This window comes from Erinaceus europaeus, chromosome 22 (genome assembly GCF_950295315.1).
Source record: "Erinaceus europaeus chromosome 22, mEriEur2.1, whole genome shotgun sequence".
NCBI classification, from domain to species: Eukaryota; Metazoa; Chordata; class Mammalia; order Eulipotyphla; family Erinaceidae; genus Erinaceus; species Erinaceus europaeus.
The window spans coordinates 7,101,206-7,126,620 of NC_080183.1; the positions used below are offsets into that span (position 1 = coordinate 7,101,206).

Below are 25,415 nucleotides of genomic sequence, written 5' to 3' on the forward strand. Positions count from 1 at the left end.
TGTGCCCATGTGTTTGATTTCTTCCAACAACTCTTTTAGTACAGCACCGACAGAATTCCAAGCCATGCCCTGGACTCTACAGGCTGAGGAAATGTAGCGCAGAGCTGACATTCCCCCAGGGTTTTTTGTAATTCTGAAAACCTGTGTCATTTCCCAGAGGGATACCTCATGTAGAACATGGCCCCTGCTGGAAGACTCGCAGGGAGGTCAGGCTGAGACAAAGAAAGGTTAGAGAAGGCCTCAAAGAACTGCTTCTACCATCACAGAAGAATTAGTAGTAGGACAACAGGGCATGAGGAGAAGCTCCTGGCAAGGTGACAGAGCAATAGAGGTGCTCAGTGAGAGTTCAGACTCAACACCATATGCCCTTGGCAGACATGTGACCACACACAAGACCCAGCTTCTTTCTCACCACCTCAGCCCACTCGGCCTGGTGACCCTCAACCTATAGGTACTTAAGCTATAGCAACAGAAAGGAAAGCTCTTTGCTTGTGGTGAGAGATTTTACTCCTCAGAGGTGAGGTGGGATGCATTGGATCGACCTTCCCGTGGTGCATCCCGCGAGTACCCATTCATTGGGGAAACTGACGATCCTTCCTAGCCGACTGAATCCACATGGATCCCAGTCACTTTCAAAGCCAGCAACAAGCAGCTCCTGACAGCTTTCAACCTGACGCTGTTGACTGGCTACGGAAGAAGGGCAAACGCTAGAAGAAGAAGAGGTGAGGTCAAAGGTGGATAGGGAATTGTGCTATTCTAACCCCAGAAAATAGGCCTGATGGCAAGACAGTGCATTCTGAATACTCCAGATGCCCAGAGAGCTCTGCAGTTAGAGACCAGATCACATAAAATACCAGGAAGACATTGGTATTTAAGACAAGAGAGGGGGTGGGTATTGTGGAATAAGTAAGCATCTATTATTACTTTGCAAAGTAATGCAAAATAAACATTACATAAGGAGACTTCAGACTTTAATTTCAGTAGTTTTATTCCTGTATCTGAAATCTCAGTTTTCGAAATGTTATGCATGTATTCACTGTCAAATGTAAAACATTAATCCCCCAGTAAAGAAAAATATATATATTTAAAAAAAAAAAGAAATCTTAGTTTTCTAGTATCTGTCTGGTCTGGCATATGTCTGGTGGCCAATCTGCCTTCACGCCTTTTATTAAGTTGGTCACACACACACACACACACACACACACACACACCACAAAGGATTTGTTTCTGAAGTTTGTCAGTGTTAGTGTTCTTGTCTACTTTAACAGGAACTTTTGACTTGAATTATCCAGCTTGACTGGCTACACTGGATAATCAAGTGAACAGAATGACTGCCAAGTGTCCCATCAGTATATCCATGGGTACTATTGGTTAATGTTTATTTAGATTCAAAATTCTCCTGCACATGAGTCACTTCCACTCTAGACTAATCTGGCTCACGTCAGTGGGCTCTTTGCTGGTGCGCCCTGCAGAGTCTCTTTGGTTCACAATTTTGTAATTATTTATGCCAAGAATGAGCAATCAGAAGTTGAAAATTAGGTTAAACCATCCTGGAAGAGATAAGCTTCCGGCAAGGCTGTTGTTCTGAAAATATTTTTTTTCTTACTTATTGCAAAGGTTACTATACCTATTCATAAAATAAAAACAGACAGTTAAAGATGCATACCGGGAGGTGGCACACTCCGTGAAGCGCACACATTACTATGCAAGGACCAGGACCGGGATTGGAGTCCCCACGCCCCACCTGCGGGGGAGGGGCGCCAGGAAAAGCAGGTCTGCTGATGGCTCCCTCTCCCTCTCCCTCTCCCTCTCCCTCTCCCTCTCCCTCTCCCTCTCCCTCTCCCTCCCCCTCCCCCTCCCCCTCCCCCTCTCCCTCCCCCTCCCCCTCCCCCTCCCCCTCCCCCTCCCCTCCCCTCCCCTCCCCCTCCCCCTCCCCCTCCCCCTCCCCCTCCCCCTCCCCCTCCCTCTCCCTCTCCCTCTCTATCCTTCTCAATTTCTCTGTGTCTGATCAAGAAAGAAAAATTTAAAAAGGAAAAAAATGGCCACAGGGAGCAGTGCATTCATAGAGCTGGCACTGAGCCCCATCGATAACCCTGATGGCAATAAAAAATTAATAATTTTTTTAAGATGCATGTGTCCCACAACTCCACTCCACCCAGATATCCCTTTCTTTACTTTGGGGTGCACTAACTTAAGTTTTCTAATATAACTGCTTGTCTCGCCCTCCCCCCCCCAAATCAGGACGCATCAAGACTAGCTTAAAGATTTTTAAATTTTTATTTATTTACATATAACTTTTAAACATTTTCTGTTTTCTACTTTTATTTATTTTTTGAAAGTTGTAAACAGCAAATATGTATTGTGGAAGTGCAAGTACAGATTAGTGAAGTAAACAAAACAACACTTTGAAGGAGTCTGAGCAGGTTGTCCCAAGATGGGAGGGAGGCAGCTTCCACTATTTGTTAGAAGCTGTATTTAGGTATCAGAATGAGAGAGAGAGAGAGAGAGAGAGAGAGAGAGATTGAGGGAGAGAGAGAGAGAGAGAGAGAGAGATTGAGGGAGAGAGAGAGAGAGAGAGAGAGAGATTGAGGGAGAGATTGAGGGAGAACACACTTGGGCACCTGTGATGCTGGGGATTAAACTCAGGACCTTAGGATTTCAAGTCTAATGCCTTGTACCCATTGTACCACCTGCCAGGCCACTACACCACTTTTTATGTAGCATAGAGCAAACCCAGGACCTTACCCAAGTGCCACTGAACCCTCTCCTCATCCCAGTTATTAATTTCATGTTCTAAAAGAGGGACAGGGAGGGAGAAGACACCAACACACTGCTCTACTGTCCATGGAGTTGCACCGTTTTTGTCCGAGGTAATTCCATGTGGTGCCAGGAATTGAGCCCAAGGCCTCAGGAATAGATAACATGTGCTCTACACCTCCTGATTCCTGGCTTTTAAAAAAAGAAACACGTCACATATTACGGCAGTTTGTTGCATTAATAAATACATATCTATTTTATCACTTGTAAAGCTGCACAATATTTTATTGTTTGGACTTTTAGATTGTCATTATTATTATATTTTGCCAAGGCACTGCTCAGCTCTGCCTTTTCTTCTTATTTATTTGATTGAATACAGACAGAGACAAATCAGAAGGAGGGGAGAGATAGAGAGGGAGAGAAAAAGAGAGACACTTACAATACTAGTTCACCACTTGTGAAGCTTTCCCCCTGCAGATGGGGACCCAGGGCTTGAACCTGTAAGGCCTTGTGCATGGTAGCATACCTGCTCTATGGGGTGCACCAATGCCTGGCCCCAGTATTTTATTATTTCTGGACAGGTTGAGTTGTGCCAAATTCTTCTGTTGAAGCTTCCACACTCAGTGTAATGAATGCTGTTTGGAGACAGAGCCTTTGAAAGAGGCAGTTAAGGTTGTATGAGGCCATGAGAGTGAGGCCTGAATTCAGTATACTGGTGTCCTTAGATGAAGAGGAAGAGATGCAGTGGGAGAGGCCATGTGAGGACACTCTGCAAGCTAGGTGAGAGGCCTCAGGAGAAACCACACCTGCTGAGTTTCCAGCCTCCACAACTGTGTAAAATAAATGCCTGGGCCAACCTGTGCTTTTGTTGTGGTGGGCTGAGCAGACTAATGCACCATCACACACATAATTGACGCATACTTGGGGTACTGTCTAGAATAGTCCTAATTCAAAAATATCCCCTTCATCTTTTCCTTTCCACCTACCTTTTTTCTCCAAAGGAAAACAAAAAATTACACGTAATCCCCAACTTCCCACGAAGAAGAGTTGTACCTAGATCTCTTTCCACCAGCTCTGCTTATTGCACATACTAGCTTTTTCAGTCATTTAAGTCTTGGCTATCTTTTATTGCTGTGAAATTGGCATTTCTTGGGACTAGGCCGGTAGCACAGCAGGTTAAGCCCACGTGGCGCAAAGCGCAGGGACCGGCAGAAGGATGCCGGTTTCAGCCCCCGGCTCCCCACCTGCAGGGGAGTCGCTTCCCAGGCGGTGAAGCAGGTCTGCAGGTGTCTGTCTTTCTCTCATCCTCTCTGTCTTCCCCTCCTCTCTCCATTTCTCTCTGTCCTATCCAACGATGACATCAATAACAACAACAATAATAACTACAACAATAAGAAAGAACAAGGGCAACAAAAGGGAAAATAAATATAAAAAATTTGCATCTCTTTGACCATTAATAAAATAATGTTTTTGTGGCCTGGAAACTGGCAATGAATAAGATGATTTCTCAAGCATGAGGTCCCAAGTTCAGTCCTCAGCATCACATGTGCCTGAGTGATGCTTTGGTGTTCTCTCTCCCCCATTAATGAATAAATAAAAAATAAACTCTTTTTTTTTTTAAATAAGCTCTTAAAAAAGTATTATCTTTTCACATTATTTGCATATATTTTCCTGTGGGACTCAATCCTTTTTTTCTAATTAGCACTCTCTATATCTTAAAGATAGTAGGCCCTTGGGAGTCAGGCGTAGTGCAGCGGGTTAAGCACATGTATTGTGAAGCAAGCGGTGAAGCAGGTCTGCAGGTGTCTGTCTTTCTCTCCCCCTCTCTGTCTTCCCCCCCTCTCTCCATTTCTCTCTGTCCTATCCAACAACGATGACATCAAGAACAACAACAATAACTACAACAATAAAACAAGGGCAACAAAAGAGAAAATAATTTTTTTTTTCCTCCAGGGTTATTGCTGGGCTCGGTGCCTGCACTATGAATCCACTGCTCCTGGAAGACATTTTCCCCCCTTTTGTTGCCCTGGTTGTCCTTTCATTGCGGTAGTTATTGTTGTTATTGCTGTTGTTATTATTGGATAGGACAGAGAGAAATGGAGAGAGGAGGGGAAGACAGAGAGAGGGACAGAAAGACAGACACCTGCAGACCTGCTTCACCACCTGTGAAGCGATTCCCCTGCAGGTGGGGATCCGGGGGCTCGAACCGGGATTCTTACGTCGGTCCTTGTGCTTTGCGCCACATGCGTTTAACCCGCTGCGCCACCGCCCGACCCCCATAAATAAATATTTTTTTTAATTTTTTTTAAAAAGATAGCAGGCCCAAATGGTGTAATTAAAAAAAAATGTTGTTGTTGTTGTTTTACATTTGTTTTTGACAATTTTCTGTAGTTCAGAAGTTTAAAGTCTAGCAAAATCTGTCAGGTGAAATCTACTGATGTTTTCTTGAGGATTTCTAGCTTTGGTATGTTTAGAAAGCTCTAACTTGTCCCAGGATATATCCAATAAAAATAGTTATATTTTATTCTTCGTTTTTTGCATATATTTAAAAAAAATTTATTTTACTAGAATTCACTTGGTATTAGGAAGTAGGGACATGATTTTCCCCCCAGAGTAGAATTTATTACTAGATCATTTGTTGAATAATCCTGTCCTATTTGCTGGCTTGAAATACCATACGAAGGCCAGAGAAATAGCTCACTTGGGTGTTTTGCCATATGTGTGAGCCAGACTGGAGCCACATTGAAGGAAGCTTTGTTGTGGTGGCCTCTCTCTCCTTCCTTGTCTCTCTGTCTCTCAATTGAAACATATCTATGGTGGGCTAGGTGGTGGTGCACCTGGTTAAACGCACACACCACAGCGTGGAAGGACCCAGCTTCAAGCTCTTGGTCCTCACCCGCACAGGGAAAGCTTCACAAATGGTGAAGCAGGGTTACAGGCGTCTCTTTCCCTGTCCCTCCCTTCTTCTATCAAATAATAAATAAATTTAAAAACATACTTATGATTGACTAAATTCTGTTTCTGCATTCTATATCCTATTTTATTTTGTCTACTCAGGTTTTTTTTTCTTTTTTTTTTTTTTTTTTGCCTCCAGGGTTATCAGTGGGGCTCGGTACCTACACTACAAATCCACTGCTCCTGGAGGCTATTTTTCCCTTTTGTTGTCCTTGTTATCTTTGTTGTTGTTATTATTTTTGTTATTGCTGTCATTGTTGTTGGATAGGACAGAAAGAATCAAGAGAGGAAGGGAAGACAGAGGGGGAGAGAAATATAGACACTTGTAGACCTGTTTCACCGCTTGTGAAGTGACCCCCCCCGAAGGTTTGATCTGGGATCCTTAGGCCAGTCCTTGCGCTTCACACCATGTGCACTTAACCAGCAGCGCTACTGCCCACCCCCTACTCAATTTTTAAGACAATATATATTTATATATATAAATATATATATTTATTTATGAGAGGGGCGGAGAAAGAACCAGAGCATCTCTCTGGCTTATGTGATATCAGGGACTGAAGTCTGGACCTCATGCTTAAGCGTATAATCCTCAGAATCACTACGGTTTCCAGTGGAGGGAATAGGGACACAGAACTCTGGTGGTGGGAACTGTGTGAAACTGTATCCCTGTTATTTAGTAATTTTGTAAATCACTGATAAACACACACACACACACACACACACAGAGAGAGAGAGAGAGAGAGAGAGAGAGAGAAAGAGAGAGAGAGAGAGACCAATGATCTATTGCCCCATCTCCTGGATTTCATCTACCCTAAGTTTTAAACCATTCACATTACTATGGACTATTATAGAAATATGAGATCTAGTTTAGTAAAATATTTTAATTTAATTGGTATCTCAGCTGTTACAAGGTTATAAACAATAGTTGGGTGTAATGAAGAAGGTGTTGTAATTACCAATTGAGTCTTTACTTTTCTCTCCACTGCAGCTATGTTGAAAAAACAGCACTGGCCCTGTGCCACCACATCCTCTTCTAACACTGCCTGCTAATGTGGCTGCTTCCTTCCCTAGGCTACGAGACCCACAGAGGCACCTTCCATAGTATTCCTTCACCAGAAAATGGTATTTTATTATAAGTGCAGAGCCCTGATTTTAATTATTTTTAACCAAAATAAGGACTTTTTTTTTTTTTGCTTACCATCTGTTTCCTAACCTTTTCATTAAATTTTCATGATTTTTCATTAAATCATCATTTCTATTTTAATCATCATTTCTATTTTGAGGGTTAATCAACTCAAAATTCTTATGTGTTATTAGTTGCAAGTTTTTATGAAATAGGCTTTGCCCAGTACTGAAGTAAACACTTCTATTTGATAGGGATATATATATATATATATATATATATATATATGTATATATATATATATATATATATATATTTTTTTTTTTTTAGCAGAGCACTGTTTGGCCCTGGCTAATGGTGCCAGGAATTGGACTTGGTACCTCTAGGCCTCATGCATTACCATTAGGCTATCTCCCCAGCCCTTGGAAGGCTATTTCTGGGGAGTCTGGGAATGTTTAAATTTTTTTCTGCATAAATAAAGGGTCAGAGGAGATAGCACATCAGTAGCTCACTAGACTTGCATGTCTGAGTCCCGGAAGTCTTAGGTCCAATCTCAGGCTCCACCATAAACCAGAGCTGAGGAGATCTCTGGTAAGAAGGAGGAGGAAAAGAAAGAGGAGGAGGAGGAGGAGGAGGAGAGGAAAAAGGAGAGGAAGAAGAAAATTGGGAGTAGGGATGAACATATGATTATTTGTTGTATTATTCTATTTTGGGGAGACTCAAAGGGAAAATGTATCTTTTAAACTCTTTTTTTAAAAGATCCAGATCCTTTAGTTGACTGCTAATTGAAAGAATATTTCCAGAAAACTGCTGCCTTCCCCCGTTACCAGGCTGGATACACCCTTGCAGAACCAGCCCCTGGGGATAGAGCTCTTTGATGTGCTGCTTGCCACACTTATTTCACAGTTTTTTTTTTTTTTCAATTCATTTTCACTCCCAATTGCTGTACATTGACCTACTTTCTTGCCTGATTTTCAGCTGTCTCTAACATACTCTAGAATATTCTTCCCTGTCTAATCCATACTCCATGGTACAAAGTCCTTATTCTAAGATGCAGATAGTCGATGTTCTCTTATTTAAAACCCTTTCAGCTAAAGTACACATTTCTTAGTTTGGTGCAATACTGCAATGTAATCCTTATGCAATCCGCTTGGAGCTAACATAGATCTACAAGCCCAGGACACTGTCCCTGAAAATACAGCTCTCACTTGAGATGTCAGCTGCAAAGGGAAGGGGTCCCCAGTTACCTGCACTCTGAGCCAAATAGGCAGTTTCACCCCAGGTTATCTAGAATGACTCACAGAGCTCAGACAAGTGCCATGACTACACTGTTCTTTTTTTATTATTTTATTTTATTTTATTTTATTTATTTATTTTCCCTTTTGTTGCCCTTGTCGTTTCATTGTTGTAGTTATTATTGTTGTTTTTGATGTTGTTGTTGGATAGGACAGAGAGAAATGGAGAGAGGAGGGGAAGACAGAGAGGGGGAGAGAAAGAGAGACACCTGCAGACTTGCTTCACTGCCTGTGAAGCAACTCTTCTGCAGGTTGGGAACCAGTGGGGCTCGAACTGGGATCCTTAATGCTGGTCCTTGCGCTTTGTGCCACGAACTATGGTATTCTTATGAAGGATTAAAATCAGAAGTGGCCAAATGAAGAGTCACCCAGGACAAAGTCTCAGAGCAACCTGAAGACAGAAATCCTGTGCACTTTTCCTGGGAAACTGAGGTACCTCCCTCCCAGCACGTGGACGTATGCCTCAGGCAGAAAGCTCACAGAGCCCACATTTTCTGGCTCTGCACAGGGCTTGCATTATGGAGGCCTGATTGATTCAACTATTGACTAGGTGGTTGAACTCCCTTTCCAGCCCTGCTCCACAATCCAGAGGCCTCAGAGCTAGGAGCTAATCACTACTTGAACCGAACATTGCTCCTGCCTCCGCTTTTTACTCAAATGACAACAAAGCTTACTCCCGATTTTTTTTCTCCAAAGGCCAGTGTACTGTGTTTGTGCCACTTCAGGCCCTCCTGAGTGACTCCAGGAGCAAATCCAAGTGAACTTCCTTTAAAAGATGATTCTGAATAGTAACATAATTATTAAGTAATGCTGCCCTGGTAAATGGTGGAAATGAATGAATGCCCCAGTTATCTGACTCCAGTCTGTGGACCTGAACACTCTACTACCTTTCCTTGGTTTGAAGTTATTTTTGTTGTTTGCCATTTTTTGTGTCACTTATATATTTCAGACAGATTCATGAATCCAATTCAAACATAAATACATGTATCAATGACTGATGAGCTGCTGCATGCAATTATGTTCACATATTAAGGCATTTCCAACTTAAGACATTCCGTGCCCCCCCCCCAAAAAAAAAAGGAGAGTAGGTCACACCAAAGAAGTGGTCTAGGTATCTTTTTCCCCTCTCTCTTTTTTTAATTTATAAAAAGGAAACATTGACAAAACCATAGGATAAGAGGTGTACAACTCCACATAATTCCCACCATCAGAACTCCACATCCCATCCCTTCCCCTGATAGCTTTCCTATTCTTTATCCCTCTGGGAGTATGGACCTAGGGTCATTATGGGATGTAGAAGGTGGACGGTCTGGCTTCTGTAATTGCTTCTCCGCTAAACATAGGTGTTGACAGGTCGTTTTAAAAGTAAAAATACACAATTTTTTGAGAAGCAGAGCCCTAAATTCCTCATACATGGAAAAACACTGGCCCTTCCAGTGACCATAAGCCAGGCTTTCTCTGAACCTGCTTCCTTATCTATGAGCTGAACATCCTATCTAAGTTGCGCTGAGTTGTTATATGGAATACACTCAGTACAGTGCTAAGAGCACAGGAGGTTCTGAGGACCATGTTAGAAGCTAACATTCATTTAGTGTTGGCCCTGTTTCTGAGAACTTGAATGACTCTCTTTCTTTTCTTCTTTCTATGTTATTGGATAACACAGAAAGAAATTGAGAGAGGGAGAAAGACGCATGTAGAGCTGCTTCACCACTTGTCAAGTGTCCCCCCTGCAGGTAGGGAGTGGAGGCTTATACCCTGTGGTCTAAGGCATGAAAGGCTGGTGCACTCACTGCATGTCTCCCCAACCCCTGAATAGACATTTTATCTTCTCAGTCACCCTGTGAAGCAGGTTCTATGATTGGTCCTTCTTTTTCCAGAATGTTGACTAGCTAGTAAGTGGTAGAAATTCATACATGCCCCAGTAATCTGACTCCAGTGTTTGGGCCTGACAGCCCTACTACCTTGCCTCTATTTGAAATTATTTTTATTGTTTACCGTGATTTATTTAACTATTTGTAAAGACATACTTATTTACCATTATTTATTTACAACAAGCAAGAGCTGAGCAGTGCTCTAGTAAATAAATTTATTTACTGTAATAAATAAACCCCATCACTACCTTTCACCCCTATATCTTATCTCCCACCACCCAGGTCCTCCCCCTCAAGTAACCTTAATTCTGTTGTCAATGTGCACTGTTTTATTTTTGTTTTGTCTCATCATGGACTTTATACCCTTAGATCACACACATAGGTGAAATCACAGAGTGTTTTTTTCCTTATGACTTGTTTAATTTTGCATACTCCCCTCAAGTTCCTTCCATTTAGCTGGCATTTTTCTTTTTGATGACTGAATAGTAAGTATTCCAGTAGACACGAGTAATTTTCATGTTTTTAGCTATTGCAAATAATGCTGCAATTTGGGGAGGGGATTTGTATAACTTTTCATGCTAATGTTTTTACATTATTTGGCTAGATCCCAAGGGATGGTCAGGTTCTTTTATCTTCTAACTTGTGTCTATGATGCCAAAGGCACATTTTGTTTTACTTCATAGGGATTGCCTGAAAATTACTGAAGATTGAATGAGTTGATAGACCCATTTCTCCAGCTTGCTTGAGTCAGAGAGTGAAGTATCTTTCCTTCATAAGATGAAAGGAGTTTGCTGTATACATTCTGGGTAGACCAGTTTAAAAATCTCATTCATGACAGACACTAACTGGACCACCTCCAGGCTCTGGGATTTTGACCAATTTCTCTTTCTCAGTTATAGTTCTAGTTGGTCTGGAAACCAGCTTCTCTTTCTCAGTTCTAGTTCCAAAACTCCTGGAGAAGAACTTTGCACAACGCGAATGGTGTCACAGTTGGGTTGAACACCTACCAAGTGTACACCTGGCTGAATCAGGTTGCATACTGCCCCTGACCGGTGAGATGGACCAGGACAGCAAGGTGCACCAACATGACCCCTTGTGGGTTTAGAAAGGACAGTCCTAACTAAGCAAACAAGAGCTCTCTACAACCTGTTAGCTTTTCTATAATGGACTTCTCCAAAAGTGAATGGGAATTAATAGAGGTCATTTTGTTAAGTACTGAGCATCTGATTTGTGTTTTTTTTTTTTTGTTTTTGCTTTTATTTCTGTTTTTACCAGAGCACTGCTCAGCTCTGGTTTATGGTGTTGCTGGGGGTTCGACCTGGAAACTTCCGTGGCTCAGGCATGAAAGGCTTTTTGCATAGCCATTATGCTGTGTCCCTGGCCCCCTAGTTTGTAGCGATCTTTTCATCCCTTTTGTGGCTTCTCTGACATGCTTGTAGGTGGTTTCTTACAGTCTTCAGCCCCTATTCTGGCCACCTTTTCATTCTCCACTGTCTGTGTACTTTACTGAGCTCAAGATTGTATATATACCTCTCATCTGACTTCTCTGCAACTGAAACAAGGTTCATTTTTCACACTTCTCTCCTGCACAAATTCCTTTTTTTTTTTTTTTTTGTCTCCAGGGTTATCGCTGGGGCTTGGTGCCTACACTATGGATCTACTGCTCCTTGAGGCCATCTTCCCTTTCCAATATTGTTTGATAGGACAGAGAGAAATAGAGGGGGGCAAAACAGGGGGAGAGAAATATAGACACCTGCAGACCTGCTTCACCGCTTGTAAAGCGACCCCCCACCAAGTAGGTGGCGGCTCGAACCAGGATCCTTGAGCCAGTACTTATGCTTCATAATATGTGCACTTAAGCTGGTGTGTTACCGCCTGTTCCCCCCTCCACCTTTGTCCTTCTTGTACCTATACCATGTCCCAACTTCAGAGGGGAAAAAAACCTTCACTTGTCAGAGTCCACAGGTGATCAAAGTGAAATGGAGGTAAGACTGACAGGAGAACAGCAACTGACCAATTTAGCATTTCTTTGCCACAAAGAGTGAGACATTTAAAAGTGGTCATATAACATATTCTTCTCCTTTAGTCAAGCTATGTGCAAATTCAAGTCATATTTTTAAACTGCTTTTTAAAATGTATTCAAAATAGTATTACCCATGAGCACTGAAAATTTCTAAAGCCTGCAGTTTGAGCAATGGGAGAGTTAGCTCAGTGAGTAGAGTGCAAGACTTGCATGCAAGAGCCCCCAGATTCCTCCCTGCTCAATGTATATAACAAAGCAGTGCTCTTGTCTTTCTTTCACACAATAAGCTTTAAAAAATAATAATTCTGGGGTGAGCCAGGAGGTGGTGTCGTGGATAAGTTGTTGTAATCGAAAGCATAAGGTCTCAAGTTTGGTTCCCGGCATTGCACAGACCAGAGTGATACAATGGTTCTTGCTCTCTCCACTCTTTCTCATGAAGAAATAAATACAGTTTAAAAACAAAATTTTAAATCTTAAAAAATACCAACTCAGGAAACAGGACATAGTTCAGCAGATCAAGTGTATGCCTTACTATGAATTTAATCTCCAGCATAGCACGAGAGCACCATAAACAGGACTAAAGAAAGATTGAAAGTGGGTAATTTCTTTGATATCTCTCTCTCTCTCTCTCTCTCTCTCTCTCTCCTTTTTTTGTTTCTCCCTTTTCAAGGTCCTATTGTTTTGCTTTTAAAAGCAGTAAACTTTCAAATTTCTGGTTTAAGCATACTGTATTGGGAACATTTCAACATAGTAGAGAGCGGCAGAGAGAGAAACTTCATGCACTCATTTCATTATTTCATCAGTTATCAAACCAGGACCAATTGTGTGTCCTCCCTCTACCTGCTGATTCTCTCCAGCATTAAACTGAAACAAATCCTAGTTAGTTATCAGAGCGTTCCACCAGAATTTCAGGATGAAATTCTAAAAGAAGTAGATTCTTCAAGAGATATTGTGGGGTAGACATATCTCAGTCAAGACAGCATACACTTTTCCTGTCAATATGCCTTTGAAATATCTTTTTATGTAGGTCTCCTTTTCAAACTTTGATTTTATTATTTTTTTTCCTTGTACTTTATTTGTTGAAGAAACCAGATTGTTTGTTTCTGTCATTTCCCACAATCAGGGTTTTGCTGATTGTATCTCTTGGTGGTGCTTAACATGCGTTCAGTCTTCACTTCTTGAAAGCTGGGTTTTGACTATGAAAGAATATGCTTCAGTTGGAGAACACTTCAGCTCAGTTCACTAACTTCGTTTTTCCAATACCTAGTAAATTTTAGTAGTAACTTTATAAGGTCTTCAATAATCTTTGTTTCACTTTATAGAGGCAGTTCAATAAATACTGTCCTATGTAATAGATGACATTTGGTAAACAGTGGTCTGGGAGTCCACCATCTGTTTTTGTCAATATAGTTTTATTGGGATAAAGTCATTATCACTCTTTAATTTATGTGTTGTAGATGGCTTTTCCCCCCACTCAATACAATGGCAGCAAAGAATAGTTGTTACAAAGACCCTGTGGCCCACAAAACCCAAAATATTTACTATTTGACCCTTTGAAAAAAATTTTACCATTGCCACCACCAGTGTTCTGAATCTCCAGTCTCCCCACTGGAAGCCACCACAGTTCCCCTAAGGTTGTAGACATGGCCCCAGGTTCAATCCTCTGTACCACCATAAGCCAGAACTGAGGCGTGCTCTGGCAAGTAATAGTAATAATGAGGAGGAGGAGGAGGAGGAGAAGAGGAGGAAGAAGAGGAGGAGAAGAGGAGGCAGAGGAGGAGGAGGGGAAGAGGAGGGAGAGGAGGAGGAGGGAAAGAAGAAGGAGGAGGAGGAGGAGGAGGAGGAGAAGGAGGAGAAGAAGAGGAAGAAGAAGGAGTCATTTATGTGTTAGGAGATAAAGATAGCAGACCTCTGGCATAAAGTGGTACTGGGGATTGAACCTGATGCCTCTGGAGTCGCAGGCATGTAAATTCTATTTCCCCAATCCTCCTTGGTTCTTGATGTATTTTCTATCAAATTCTAAAAGCTTCTGGAACTCACTTGTGTCCAAAGAAAAATATTTCTATGTATCTATCTTCACTACTACACTATTATAAGTACTTGAGTATGTGTCTCTAATATATAAAGGATGTTTCTTTATATGCACTTCAGTGTGAGTGGTCCATCTAACAGAACTAGCCACATTACTTGATGTTATCTAATACTGTTAACATTTTATCTATTTGTCTCAAAAAAGTCATTTTAAATTTTGTCTAATCAGAATATAATGAGGTCATATATTTTATTTAGCTGGTGTTTTGAAGATCTTTTATGTATCTATTGCTATCTTCTACTCCCTTTAAAATTGATTTGTTGAAAGAACCAGGGCATTTTTCCATAACTTCTCATAATCTAGATTTGGTTGATTGCTTCTAAACTATTAAGTACTTTGAATTGCCCATTTATGCCCTACGTCCCTGGTAGCAGACTTGCTTGGATTCTGCTTAGATTCAGATTCTTTTTATACAGTCAGGAGTATAGACAAGTTGTTTTCTTTTGTATTTCCAAGATTTGTTTATTTATTTAGAAAGACTACAGCACTGAAGCTCCTTTTAGTGTTGTGAGGGATGGGGCTTGAACATAGAAGGAGCAACATGCAAAGCTGCACACTATCCAAATGAGCTATTTCGCCAGTCCTCTAAAGCATAAATTTACATTAATTAACTTGTTTATGAGAGGAGAATCTAGAGAAAATTAGAGCATCAGTCTGGCACATGTGATGCCGGGGATGGAACTGAGGACCTCATGTGTGAGTGTCCAATACATTATCCACTGTGCCACCTCCTAGGTTGCTCTAAGATATTTTTTAAATGACAAAATGATCCAAGTTTGGCTATTTTGCATGGCTTTGAGTGGAATTTTCATTATGCTAATTGATTATTAAGTGTTTCCCATTGGTCGGGCACAGTAACAATTATTTTACATGGTCATTTCAGCTCAAGTTTTTTTTTTTTTTTTTGTAGGTGTGGAAACTAATGTGTGATTTATGAAAAAAAAAACAACAAAGAAAATGGAGAATTTGATTTATGTAATTCAGTAAATACATGATGGCCAGAGTTCAGGGGTCTGGAATTTCAACTTCTTTTTCTTGGGAGGCTGAGATCTGTTAATTTTGTGGGTGTGCTACCTCTTCTAAGCTTCTAATATGCCGCTCTCCTCTCACTTCTAGCTCTCTATTTGTACTATCAACTCTTTTTTTTTTTTTCCACTGTTCAGTTCTGGCAAAACCATTATGCTTTCTACCCCTGCCCGGAATTCCAACTTCTTAGTAGCTTTCTACAAAAATTCTGCCTGTGAACGTCACCATTCTCCAGTCTCATCCAACCCCAATAAATGCAATTTCCGGGTGGAGACCCGCTTGGCCCCGCCCACGGACCGTAATCCCTCCCTGACTCCGCCCACATGGTCCTGGCCGCTGCCGGCGAGAGCCCGAAAAAACCACATTTCCCAGCGTGAGCCGCGGCCTAAATGCGTCACTTCCGGCTTCCGCCCATCGACGCCATTTCTGCGGCGGTGACTAGCGCTGAGGCCTGTGGTCATGGCGCTGTTCCCTGCCTTTGCGGCCGCCAGCGAAGCTCCAGAGAACGGGAGCGCCGGGAAGGGTGAGCGCACGAAAGGGATGGTGGAGGCGTCCGGCGAGCTCAGCGCAGTTTCTCGGCTCCCGTCCCGGCCTGTGGTTTGTTGATCCGCTTGTTTCCCAGAGTGCTCCGCGGCGCCGCAAAGCCTTCTGGGAAGGGCTCCTTTCTTGTCCCGGCTGGGTCCGCGTTCTGTAGTTGGGCGAAGACGGCAGTGGCCCGCGGTCCTTCTCACATTGTTGGGCTCCTGTTTCTCGAAAGCCGAGTTAGTGACCTGCCCTGGAAAGTGAGAATGGCTGTGCTTCCGACGACAGGAGCCTCCCGGTGTGGATGTGTGCATGCAGGGTTGCTGTAGCGCAACTTCCCTGCCGCACTCATTTCTGCTCGGCGTATCGCGGGGTCCTGTCTGTCTGTCTGTCGGCCGAGCTAGCGCGGCCCGACACCGAACACCCATGGGCGCCGCTGGGGTAAAAGACCCAACACCTTCGGAGGGCTTAGGGAGGTGACATGATGTGGCCTTTGGAGCAGTTAAACGCAGATCTGCACCTCCTGCCGCCGAGTCCAGTTGTGTGTCGCTCCTGTCGTATCTGTTCATACACAACCCTTTTTGCAACTGTTTTCGTACTCATACGTCGTTAGTGTCATTTTGGTTGACGACTGTATTTGACTGTCACCTCCCAGCCGTCAGACGGTGTTAGACTTTGTAGAGGCCCACAGTATAGCAGGTGTCCAGTGTCTATTGGCTGAGTAGTAAATGCATAAACAAAAAAAATAAGACACATGTTACAGGTGAATTCGAGTTATGCTTTATGGGGGCAAGTTCAAATAACACTTTACACAGGAGCTTGCTTTTGGGATGGAGTTTCAAGAGAATAGGATTTGGACAAAGAAAAGAGTGTCAGGAGGGCTGGGGAGCTAGCATGAAGATTATACAGAAGAAGACTTTCGTGCTTGAGGCTTTGGAGTCCCAGGTTAAATCCCTCACCACCATCATACATCAACCAGAGCTGAGCAGTGCTTTGGAAAACAAAAGCCAAAGAAGTGGAAAAACATTTCAAGCTTTATTCCAGGAACTTCAAAGGCGTTGAGGATGGACAGCATGAGGCATGTACAGAGAGCTGATAATACTCCAGTTTGTCCGAAAATAACATACACACATACAGAGGAACCCTGAGAAATATGGGTGGGACTAGTGGGCATGGAAAGGCGAGACTTGAGTAACTGGCCCAGGGTTGATGCTTTTGAAGGGGGAAAATGGAAGGCTTACCTGGAGCATTTGTCTTAACCAGTGTGCTGTTTGGTATGTTTTATTTGATAGGACAGAGAGAAATTGAGAGGGGGAGGGAGAGAATGGAGGCACCTGCAGCACTGCTTCACTGCTCTTGAAGCCTCCCCCTGCAGGTGAGGGCTGGGGGCTTGAACGTGCTAATATGTGCACTCAACAGGGTGCACCGCCTTCCAGCCTCTAAAAGTGCTTTTTATAAAGTACTGTTTAATGCTTTTATCCAAATTGATGTTGACTATCATTTTTTTAATGATGAATTGCCAGTCAGTGTTCAGATTTCCCAGGTTGTCCCAGAAAGCCTACCTGTTAGTATTGCCTTGTTGAAGTTAGGATCCACAATAGTTTTTAATGCGTATGCCTTTAAAAAAGGGTTTTTATTTTGTGGGGCCCAGGAAGTTGCTCGTTGGAAAATCGCTTGCTTTCCATGTGTGAGGTCCTGGCTTTGATTCCTGATACCACATGGGAATGCCACGGATTAGTAAGCGCAACTCTCTGCATAGTGGAACCCTGCTTTAGTGTCTCTCCCTCTCTCCCTTCCTGTCTCTCACAAAATACACAGGGCTGGGAGATAGCTAGCTCACCCGATAGAGCACGTCTTCACATTGTGTAGGGCTCTGAGTTCAAGCCTCAGCATTACATGGAGCACCCTGGATGCTACTGGGGGGAGAGGGCCCATGAATGGTAGGGCAGTGCTGGGCTGCCTCTTCCTCTTTCCCTGTCTTGAAACATAATTGGGCTAGGAGGCTTGCTCAGTGGTGTCTTGTTTGTGCAGTGCCCTGAGGTCAAGCCCTGGCACAACATAGGAGTACCAGTGATGGCACTCGGGGCGCTCCGTGGGCAGTCGAGTAGTACTGAGTTGGCTCTCTTCTGGCTGTCTGTGATTATCTTTTTATTTATTTATTTACTTATTTATTATCTTTATTTATTTATTGGATAGACACAGCCAGAAATTGAGAGGAGGAGGGAAGCTAGAGAAGGAGAGAGACAGAGAGACACCTGCAGACCTGCTTCACCACTCACAAAGCTTTTCCCCTGTAGGTGGGGACCGGAGGCTCGAACCCGGGTCCTTGCACACTGTAGCATGTGTGCTCAACCAGGTGTGCCACCACCCCGACCCCTGTCTGTGATTATCTTTCTCCCTCACTAAATAAGAAAAACAATGAAAAATTGGCATGGAAGGCCATTCACCCATATCATACATGTACAAATCTCGGAGTTTGCTTTCTGGTGCTGCATTTAAAAAAAAAAAAAAAAAAGACTCAGGAAGTGACTGTGTGTGAAACCCTGGCTCCATTCTTTGGCACCATATACAAGAAGTAAATATTTTCCCTTCCCCGCTTTCCCTTGTGACTTTTGTTCATCACTACGACTTCACTGCTCCCAACTCTGTTTGTTTTAAAGTAGAGATATGGAGGTGGAGAGGGTAAAGATACCACAGCACTGAAGCTTCGCCCAGTGCAGTGGGAACCGCCCTCCGACCTGAGTGGTATGCATGACAGAGCAGGCACACTGTCCATAGCAGCTTTCTTGCCTGTCCTTTCTGAGTGATTTATTTATTGAGGAAACTGCCTCATTTGTCCTATGGACATTTCTACCGTGTAGTCACTCGTTATTTCACCTGCTTCTCTATTTTCCTGTAAACTGGTAACTAGATCTGCAATGCTAATTCAAGTATAATTTGTTTTATTAGATGAGAAGATGTTCTCGGGGGTGCTGTGCACTGTGCTGTTGAATAAGGTCAGAGAGATGTGCCATCAGTTCTCTCTCTCTCTCTCAGTGATGGTAAGGTTCATCAGTGGGCCCAATGGCATCCTGCCTTACCCACCAGCCTTTCGCCTAGTGCTCTCTGCAGCTAGTTATGAGTGTTGCTTAGACTCATTACTTTATAGGAGTTACAAAATGGTTATTTTCCCATTTTAGCATTTCTCCCGTACTTATTAGCATCCACTATTCTGCCCAGAACTCTTTCCCAACACTCTTGGGATGTCCCAAAGTATAGTTCTGGCAGCAAAGGCAGGATGAAAGCTTGATGTGTTCCTTTGGTCAATTTTTTCAGAATAACCAGTTAGAGTCCATGTGGTTTTTTTTTTTGTTTGTTTGTTTTAATATTTTTATATTTATTTATTTAGTCTCTTTTGTTGCCCTTGTTTTTTTTTTATGGTTGCCATTATTATTGTTCTTGTCGTTGTTGGATAGGACAGAGAGAAATGGAGAGAGGAGGGGAAGACAGAGAGGAGGAGAGAAAGACAGACACCCCTGCAGGTGGGGAGTTGGGGGCTTGAACCAGGATCCTTACACTGGTCCCTGCGCTTTGCTCCACGTGTGCTTAACCCGCTGTGCTACCGCCAGACTCCCATCCCATGTGATTTTATAATAAAATTATCTATTTGTGCAGATGTATTTCCCAAATAAATGTTTCATATGTCTTCATTCACATTCCAGGCACACACATCTGGAAAGCCTTTTCAGTTTTGTTATATTTTATGAAAGAGAACCAGAGCACCACTCTGGCACATGTGATGCTGGGCATTGAACTTGGGACTCTGTGCTTGAAAGTTCAACTTATTCTTTCTTTCTTTCTTCTTCTTCTTCTTTTTTTTTTTTTTTGCCTCCAGGGTTATTGGCTTTGGCTCAGTGCCTACACTATGAATCCACTGTTCCTGGAGGCCATTTTTCCTATTTTGTTGCCCTTGTTGTTGCCTTTGTTGTTGTTGTCATTGCTGTTGTTGTTGGACAGGACAGAGAGAAATAGAGGGAGGAGGGGAAGACAGGGGGAGAGAAAGACAGACACTTGCAGACCTGCTTCACTGCCTGTGAAATAACTGCCCTGCAGGTGGGGAGCAGGGTGCTCGAATCGGGATCCTTATGCCAGTCTGTGCACTTCGCACCATGTGCGCTTAACCAACCCACTACTCTACCGCCTGACCCCCCCCCCACCAAGTTCAACACTATCCACTGAGCCCTTATAATCTTCTAAATGGGGAAAACCATTGACTCTGTCCATGAGATATTTATTAGGCGACTTGGGGAATCACTTAGGAGTGGGAGCTGGTCAGCTGGTGGGTCCATCATATGATTAGAGGGTTGGAACTTTGAGTCCTGCTGTTAGACCTACAGGGAGTGGAGCTGGAGAATTTTAGGTGCCCATGGCCAGTGAGCTGATCAAGGTTTATCATAAAACCTTCATCAGTGCTCCCAAAGAAGGCGCTTCAGGGAGTTTTCAGGTTGGTGAACACAGGGATCTGGGGAGATGGTGTGCTCTGAGAGGGCCTGAACACTCCTTCCTTGTCTGTTCCCTGTTCCTTGCCCTGTGCATCTACTCTGTGTGGCTATTCCCGAGTCAGACCCTTTGTCATAAATCTAGTATCTCACAAGCAAATGGGTTTCCCGAGTTCTCTGAGTCTTTCTAGAAAGTTAATGGAACCTGAAAAGGGGCCGGGAAACCTCTGGTTTGGAGCCTGGGTGGGGCTGGTGTCTGCAGTGGAGGATGATATGGGACATTGAGCCCTTAGCCTGTGGTGTCTACCACCGTCTCTGAGTACAGTGTCAGCATTGAGTTGAGTTCTTCCACATCCTGCTAGTGTCTGGGAACAGGGTCCAGGAACCCTAGAGGATGTCCTCACACCTGTCAGACAGGAGCATTTAGGAGCTCGGGAACGTCTGGTACTCTGTGTCTGTCTCTGTTGCAGACAGGCTTTTCCCTGAGCGCTCACATTGTCCCCTCTTGGGTGACATAAGCCTAGTCAAGTCGGTGTCTGTGTCTTTGATGGGACCTAGCGGTCTTTGATCACTTCCTGGCTTTCTAGCTTAAACAGTGCCCAGAGCTCATTGCCTACATGTTCTGTTGCTGCCTCAGGTTGCTCTGTCTCCGAGGAACCCTGGTTCTTTTGGTGGGAAATGGTATGGGTCCGTTGAAAACACAAATTGGGCGTTAGAAGCCCTCAGTGCTCTTGGTTGTCATTACTTCTAAGGGGTTCAGTAGTTAGAACCAAAAAGATAAACATATCATAATTTGTATTGAAATCTATAGCCCAAATGTAAGATCATTAAGTTTTTACTTTCATCTCTTTGATATATTATTTATGTTTTATTCCTCTAATGCTAAAAATCTTAGCTCTTAGTGCCATTAGTACAATTATGTGTGTTATATCTGTGACTGTCTCTTTGGAGTTATCAATTATATGACCCAGTACTATGTTGTTCAGTATTTCTTTATGGAATACAATAGTTGCATAAGGTACTTTATGTAGTGAATGTGTTGTCAGATTACTGTTGAAATAATTCTCAATGCAGTTTGGTTGCTGGTTTGATATATAGCTGGATGTATTTTTAATTTTGAGGGATTTCTTTTCTCCTTGACTTGATAGATGTATGTTAATGTTGCAAAACATTTATATTGGTTCTAAGGTTGAAAATACAGTGTCGGGGGAAATAGTGCCGTAGTAGCATTCAGAATAGCATGCAGGAGGTTCCAGGTTCAGTCCCTGGCACCACCACTGTATACCAGAACTGAGTTTTACCAGCGTTCTGCTCAGCTCTGGTTCATGGTGGTGAGGGAGATTGAACCTGAGACTTGGGAGCCTCAGGCATGAAAGTCTGTTTGCATGTCCATTATGCTGACTACCCCCCTTGAATGGTATCCTAGTAAAAACAAAACAAAACAAACAAACAACAAAAACCCCTGAAAATGTATCTTAGGTGTATTCATCAGGAAAATGGTTCCTTCCATCTCTGCTCTCCGAAGCTGTGGTTTCCTTCTCCTGTAGCTTACAGCTTTCATCACTCACCGACATCCTGCCACCGCCACTCCCTTTTAGTCTAAGCAGCTGGATTCTCCTTCTCTTTCTTAAAAGCCTGCTGCTCTGCACTGCACTTTCCCTTTGGGCTGGAACACACACTCAGCCAATCTCCTACTGAGGACATTTGGACTCTTCCTAGTCTTTTGATACTATGAATATAAGCACTGTGATTTTTGCTTCGTGTTAGAAAATAAAAGATGTGGTCCAGGAGGAGGCGCAGTGGATAAAGCATTGGATTCTTAACCATAGGGTTCTGAGTTCAATTCCCAGCAGCACATGTACCAGAGTGATGTCTGGTTCTTCTCTCTCTCTATCATTCTCATGAATAAATACATGTTAAAAAATTCTTTAAAAAGAAAAGAAAAGAAAATATAAGATAATGTTACATAGTAGTGTTGGCTACAGAGTTCAATTAAAAAGTTTAATTCTTAGGTTCTGCTCTCATCTCTCTTGAGACTACAAGGAGCAGCAGAGTTTGACATCTCATCCCTAGGTTTTTTCCCCCCCTCTAACTATAGGATTATTTGGGGGGGGTTTATACTCTAAAACTTTTCATTCTTGAGAGTCTGTCAGATATTTGGGGAGTTGGGATGTGGGATGGAAATGTCCTGTCAGTTTGCTTATCATATCAGCATCTGAAGCAGATCTGTTACCCTAGAAGAAATGAAATTCACTGTTTCTTTCCTTTTCACCTGCTTTTTCTGTGTCTGCCTCTTCTTCTTCTAGCGTTTGCCCTTCTTCCGTAGCCAGTCAACAGCGTCAGGTTGAGCCTGATGTAAAGTTTCGAGACCTCCTTTGAATCTGGAGAGGTGGCAGTGGCAACACCACTCACCCAAGCCAGACAGAGACTTCAGCCTGCCCTTTCCCCTCATTCAACTCTTTATCCATTGTTCCCAAGTAACTTCTTTAAAACATGACACCAGACAATGGGTCCAGTGCCTTGTGCTTACACAATGCCAGCACTGAGTGGCCTTCCTGGCCCAACTTTTTCACTGTGTCTTAGCCAGAGAGGAGGAGTGGACAGAGAGCACAGCATAGCTCCACCACCAGTTGGAGCTCCCTAGTGTCACCCCTGGTGTTCCTTTGTGGTGCAGGGCCTCAAACCTGGGGACTTACATATGAAAGGCACGCTTTCTACCAGGTGAGCTATCTCCCAGTCTCTCCCCCCATAACTATTCTCACTGCTACTACCTAGTTTTTGCTATTGTCATCTCTTGGGTTAATTACAACAACCTCTAAACAAGCTCCCTACCTTTGGTTCCATCCTGCCTCCACCCCTGAGCCACTCTCCACTGTAACCAGGAGTTTAAAATATCCTTATTTTAAAGTATCATGGGTTGGGGTGGTAGCACAGCGGGTTAAGCACACATGGCAAAGCGTAAGGGCCGGCATAAGGATCCCGGTTTGAGCCCCCGGCTCCCCACCTGCAGGAGGTCACTGCAAGTGGTGAAGCAGGTCTACAGGTGTCTGTCTTTCTCTCTCCCTCTCTGTCTTCCCCTCCTCTCTCCATTTCTCTCCACAACAAATGACATCAACAACAATAATAACCACAACAAGGCTACGACAACAAGGGCAACAAAAGGGTGGGAGGAGGGGGGTGGGGAGGAGGCCTCCAGGAGCTGTGGATTCATGGTGCAGGCACTGAGCCCCAGCAATAACCCTGGAGGCAAAAAAAAAAAAAAAAAAGAAAATCACATGCCAGGGGGCCCAGGAGGTAGCTCATCCAGTAGAGCATGCCCACACCTTACCATGTGCTAGGACCTGGGTTCAGAATGTGTATAAAGAAATACTACTCATTGCTGCCCATCGTCCAGGCATTTCCTACAAAACTACACATGCTGTGGTTCTTCCAGATACCTGCCTGGTTTTGTTAGGCAATAATTCCACGTGTTTTGTTTTGTTTTCCTCCCCTCTTCTTCCTTTCTTATTTGTGTTTATGTGTATAGCTGCTAATTTCTAGTCCAGTTGAAGCCAGTAGTTTATTTACTAACCCTCAGGAATAAAAGGTTTGTCAGCCAGTCAAACCTTAACACTGAGGTATCCTTCCAGCCTTCTGTGTAATATGTTATATCCTGTTTAATATTGACACAAATTGCTAAATACACACTTGACTTCTACCAGACTTTGGTAAATTACACAGGATTTTAAGTAAATCTAGAAAAGGGCATTACAATCTAGTCAAAGGTATCATTTAAGCCTAGACTACTTTCTCTAGGTGTCTTTGTAACTAGCACTTAATTTTAGCAATCCAGTTGTATTATGCCAACAGGTAAGCCTGTGATTAATTACAAGCCCCACCAGAAAAGAGATCTGGCCTGCTTCTTATCTTCAATAGTGTATTTTTTTTTTAATTTTTTTATTTATAAAAAGGGAACTGTATTCTTGAAGCCCAGAACTGAGCCTGGGCATATACTACATCTTCAATACTCTATTCCCCCTCACACACCTTTTTTAGATAGGACAGAGAGAAATTTCAAGAGGATGGGTTGGGGAATAGAGAGAGGGAAAGAATGACACCTGTAGACCTGCTTCACCACTCATGAGGTGTTCACCCTGCAAGTAAGGAACAGGGGCTTGAACCCTGATGTTTGCACATGGTAATATGTGCCCTTAACTGAGTACTGCACTGCACTGCCCTCCTCCCCCATTTGTTTATGAGGAAGAAACCAGAGCATTACTCTGGCACACTTGATGCTGGGGATCAAACTCAGAAAAATAACTTCCTAAGAACAGTGAAATCTCACATGTGTAAGGCCCAGTGACACCAGAAAAACATATTTTAAAGTCATTTGATGAAGATGTAGGTCACATAAGAGATCATGCTGATTTGAGTTCAAAATCCAGAAATGTTCTTTAAAAACTTTCTTTTCACATTGGTCTTCCATGCAAAGCCTTAATTGCGGCTTTAGAAAGGCTTTCTTGTAGCTGCTGAACAAGCCTTTGGAGAGTCACAGGCTCTCTGTTGTTTTGGTGTCCATGTTTCTTTGTGTTTCCTCCAAGCTGGCGTCACTCTCCAGGTATTTATATTGCAGATTGTTTGTTCCAGACCTTCCTACTTTTGCTCACAGTAGAATCCAGTTATTGTATCAATAACTGTGAATGCCAGTGAGCAACAGGAACCCATTTCGTATTCCTCGTGTCAGGAATTAGGCCCGAGGGAGAGGGAGCCAACCTCAGATGGAAAAAGGACATGGTAGACGAATGATTGTATCTGTAGTTGTAGAGTGCTAACTAGGTATGTCCTTACAAATGACTTAATTCCTCTGAGCCTTAGTTTCCTCCTCTAGACAATGGAGATCATAATACCTCCCGAAGAGGATTGTTGGGAGGGTGAAAAGTTAGAAAGGATGTGACGTGCTTAACAGGATGCTTAATAATAGTAAGCACTTAATAAGTTAGAATCCCCCCCCCCATGTTGCTATTTATCTTAATATATGTACATTAAGATAAATATAATTATATATATATTTAAGATTTTGTGTATTTATTTTTGTATCTTTACTTTAGCATACACAAAAGTCATTGCCAAGTGGCCTTCCCAAGTCAATTTTTTTTTACACAGGCGATGAAGCAGGTCTGCTGGTGTCTATCTTTCTCTCCCCTCTCTGTTTTCCCCTCCTCTCTCCATTTCTCTCTGTCCTACCTAACAATGAAGACATCAAGAACAACAACGATAATAACTACAACAACAAC

The 25,415-nt window shown here is 42.9% G+C and overlaps 1 protein-coding gene across 1 annotated transcript in view; it reads left to right on the forward strand.

The window, feature by feature from the left end:
* Nucleotides 1-15,523: 15,523 nt before the first annotated feature.
* Nucleotides 15,524-25,415, forward strand: part of NRDE2 (NRDE-2, necessary for RNA interference, domain containing) — a 45,726-nt gene continuing 35,834 nt past the window's right edge. The window contains exon 1 of the mRNA XM_016189883.2: nucleotides 15,524-15,665. Coding sequence (XP_016045369.1) covers nucleotides 15,602-15,665 — 64 coding nt within the window. The 5' untranslated portion in view covers nucleotides 15,524-15,601. The remainder of the gene's footprint in view (nucleotides 15,666-25,415) is intronic.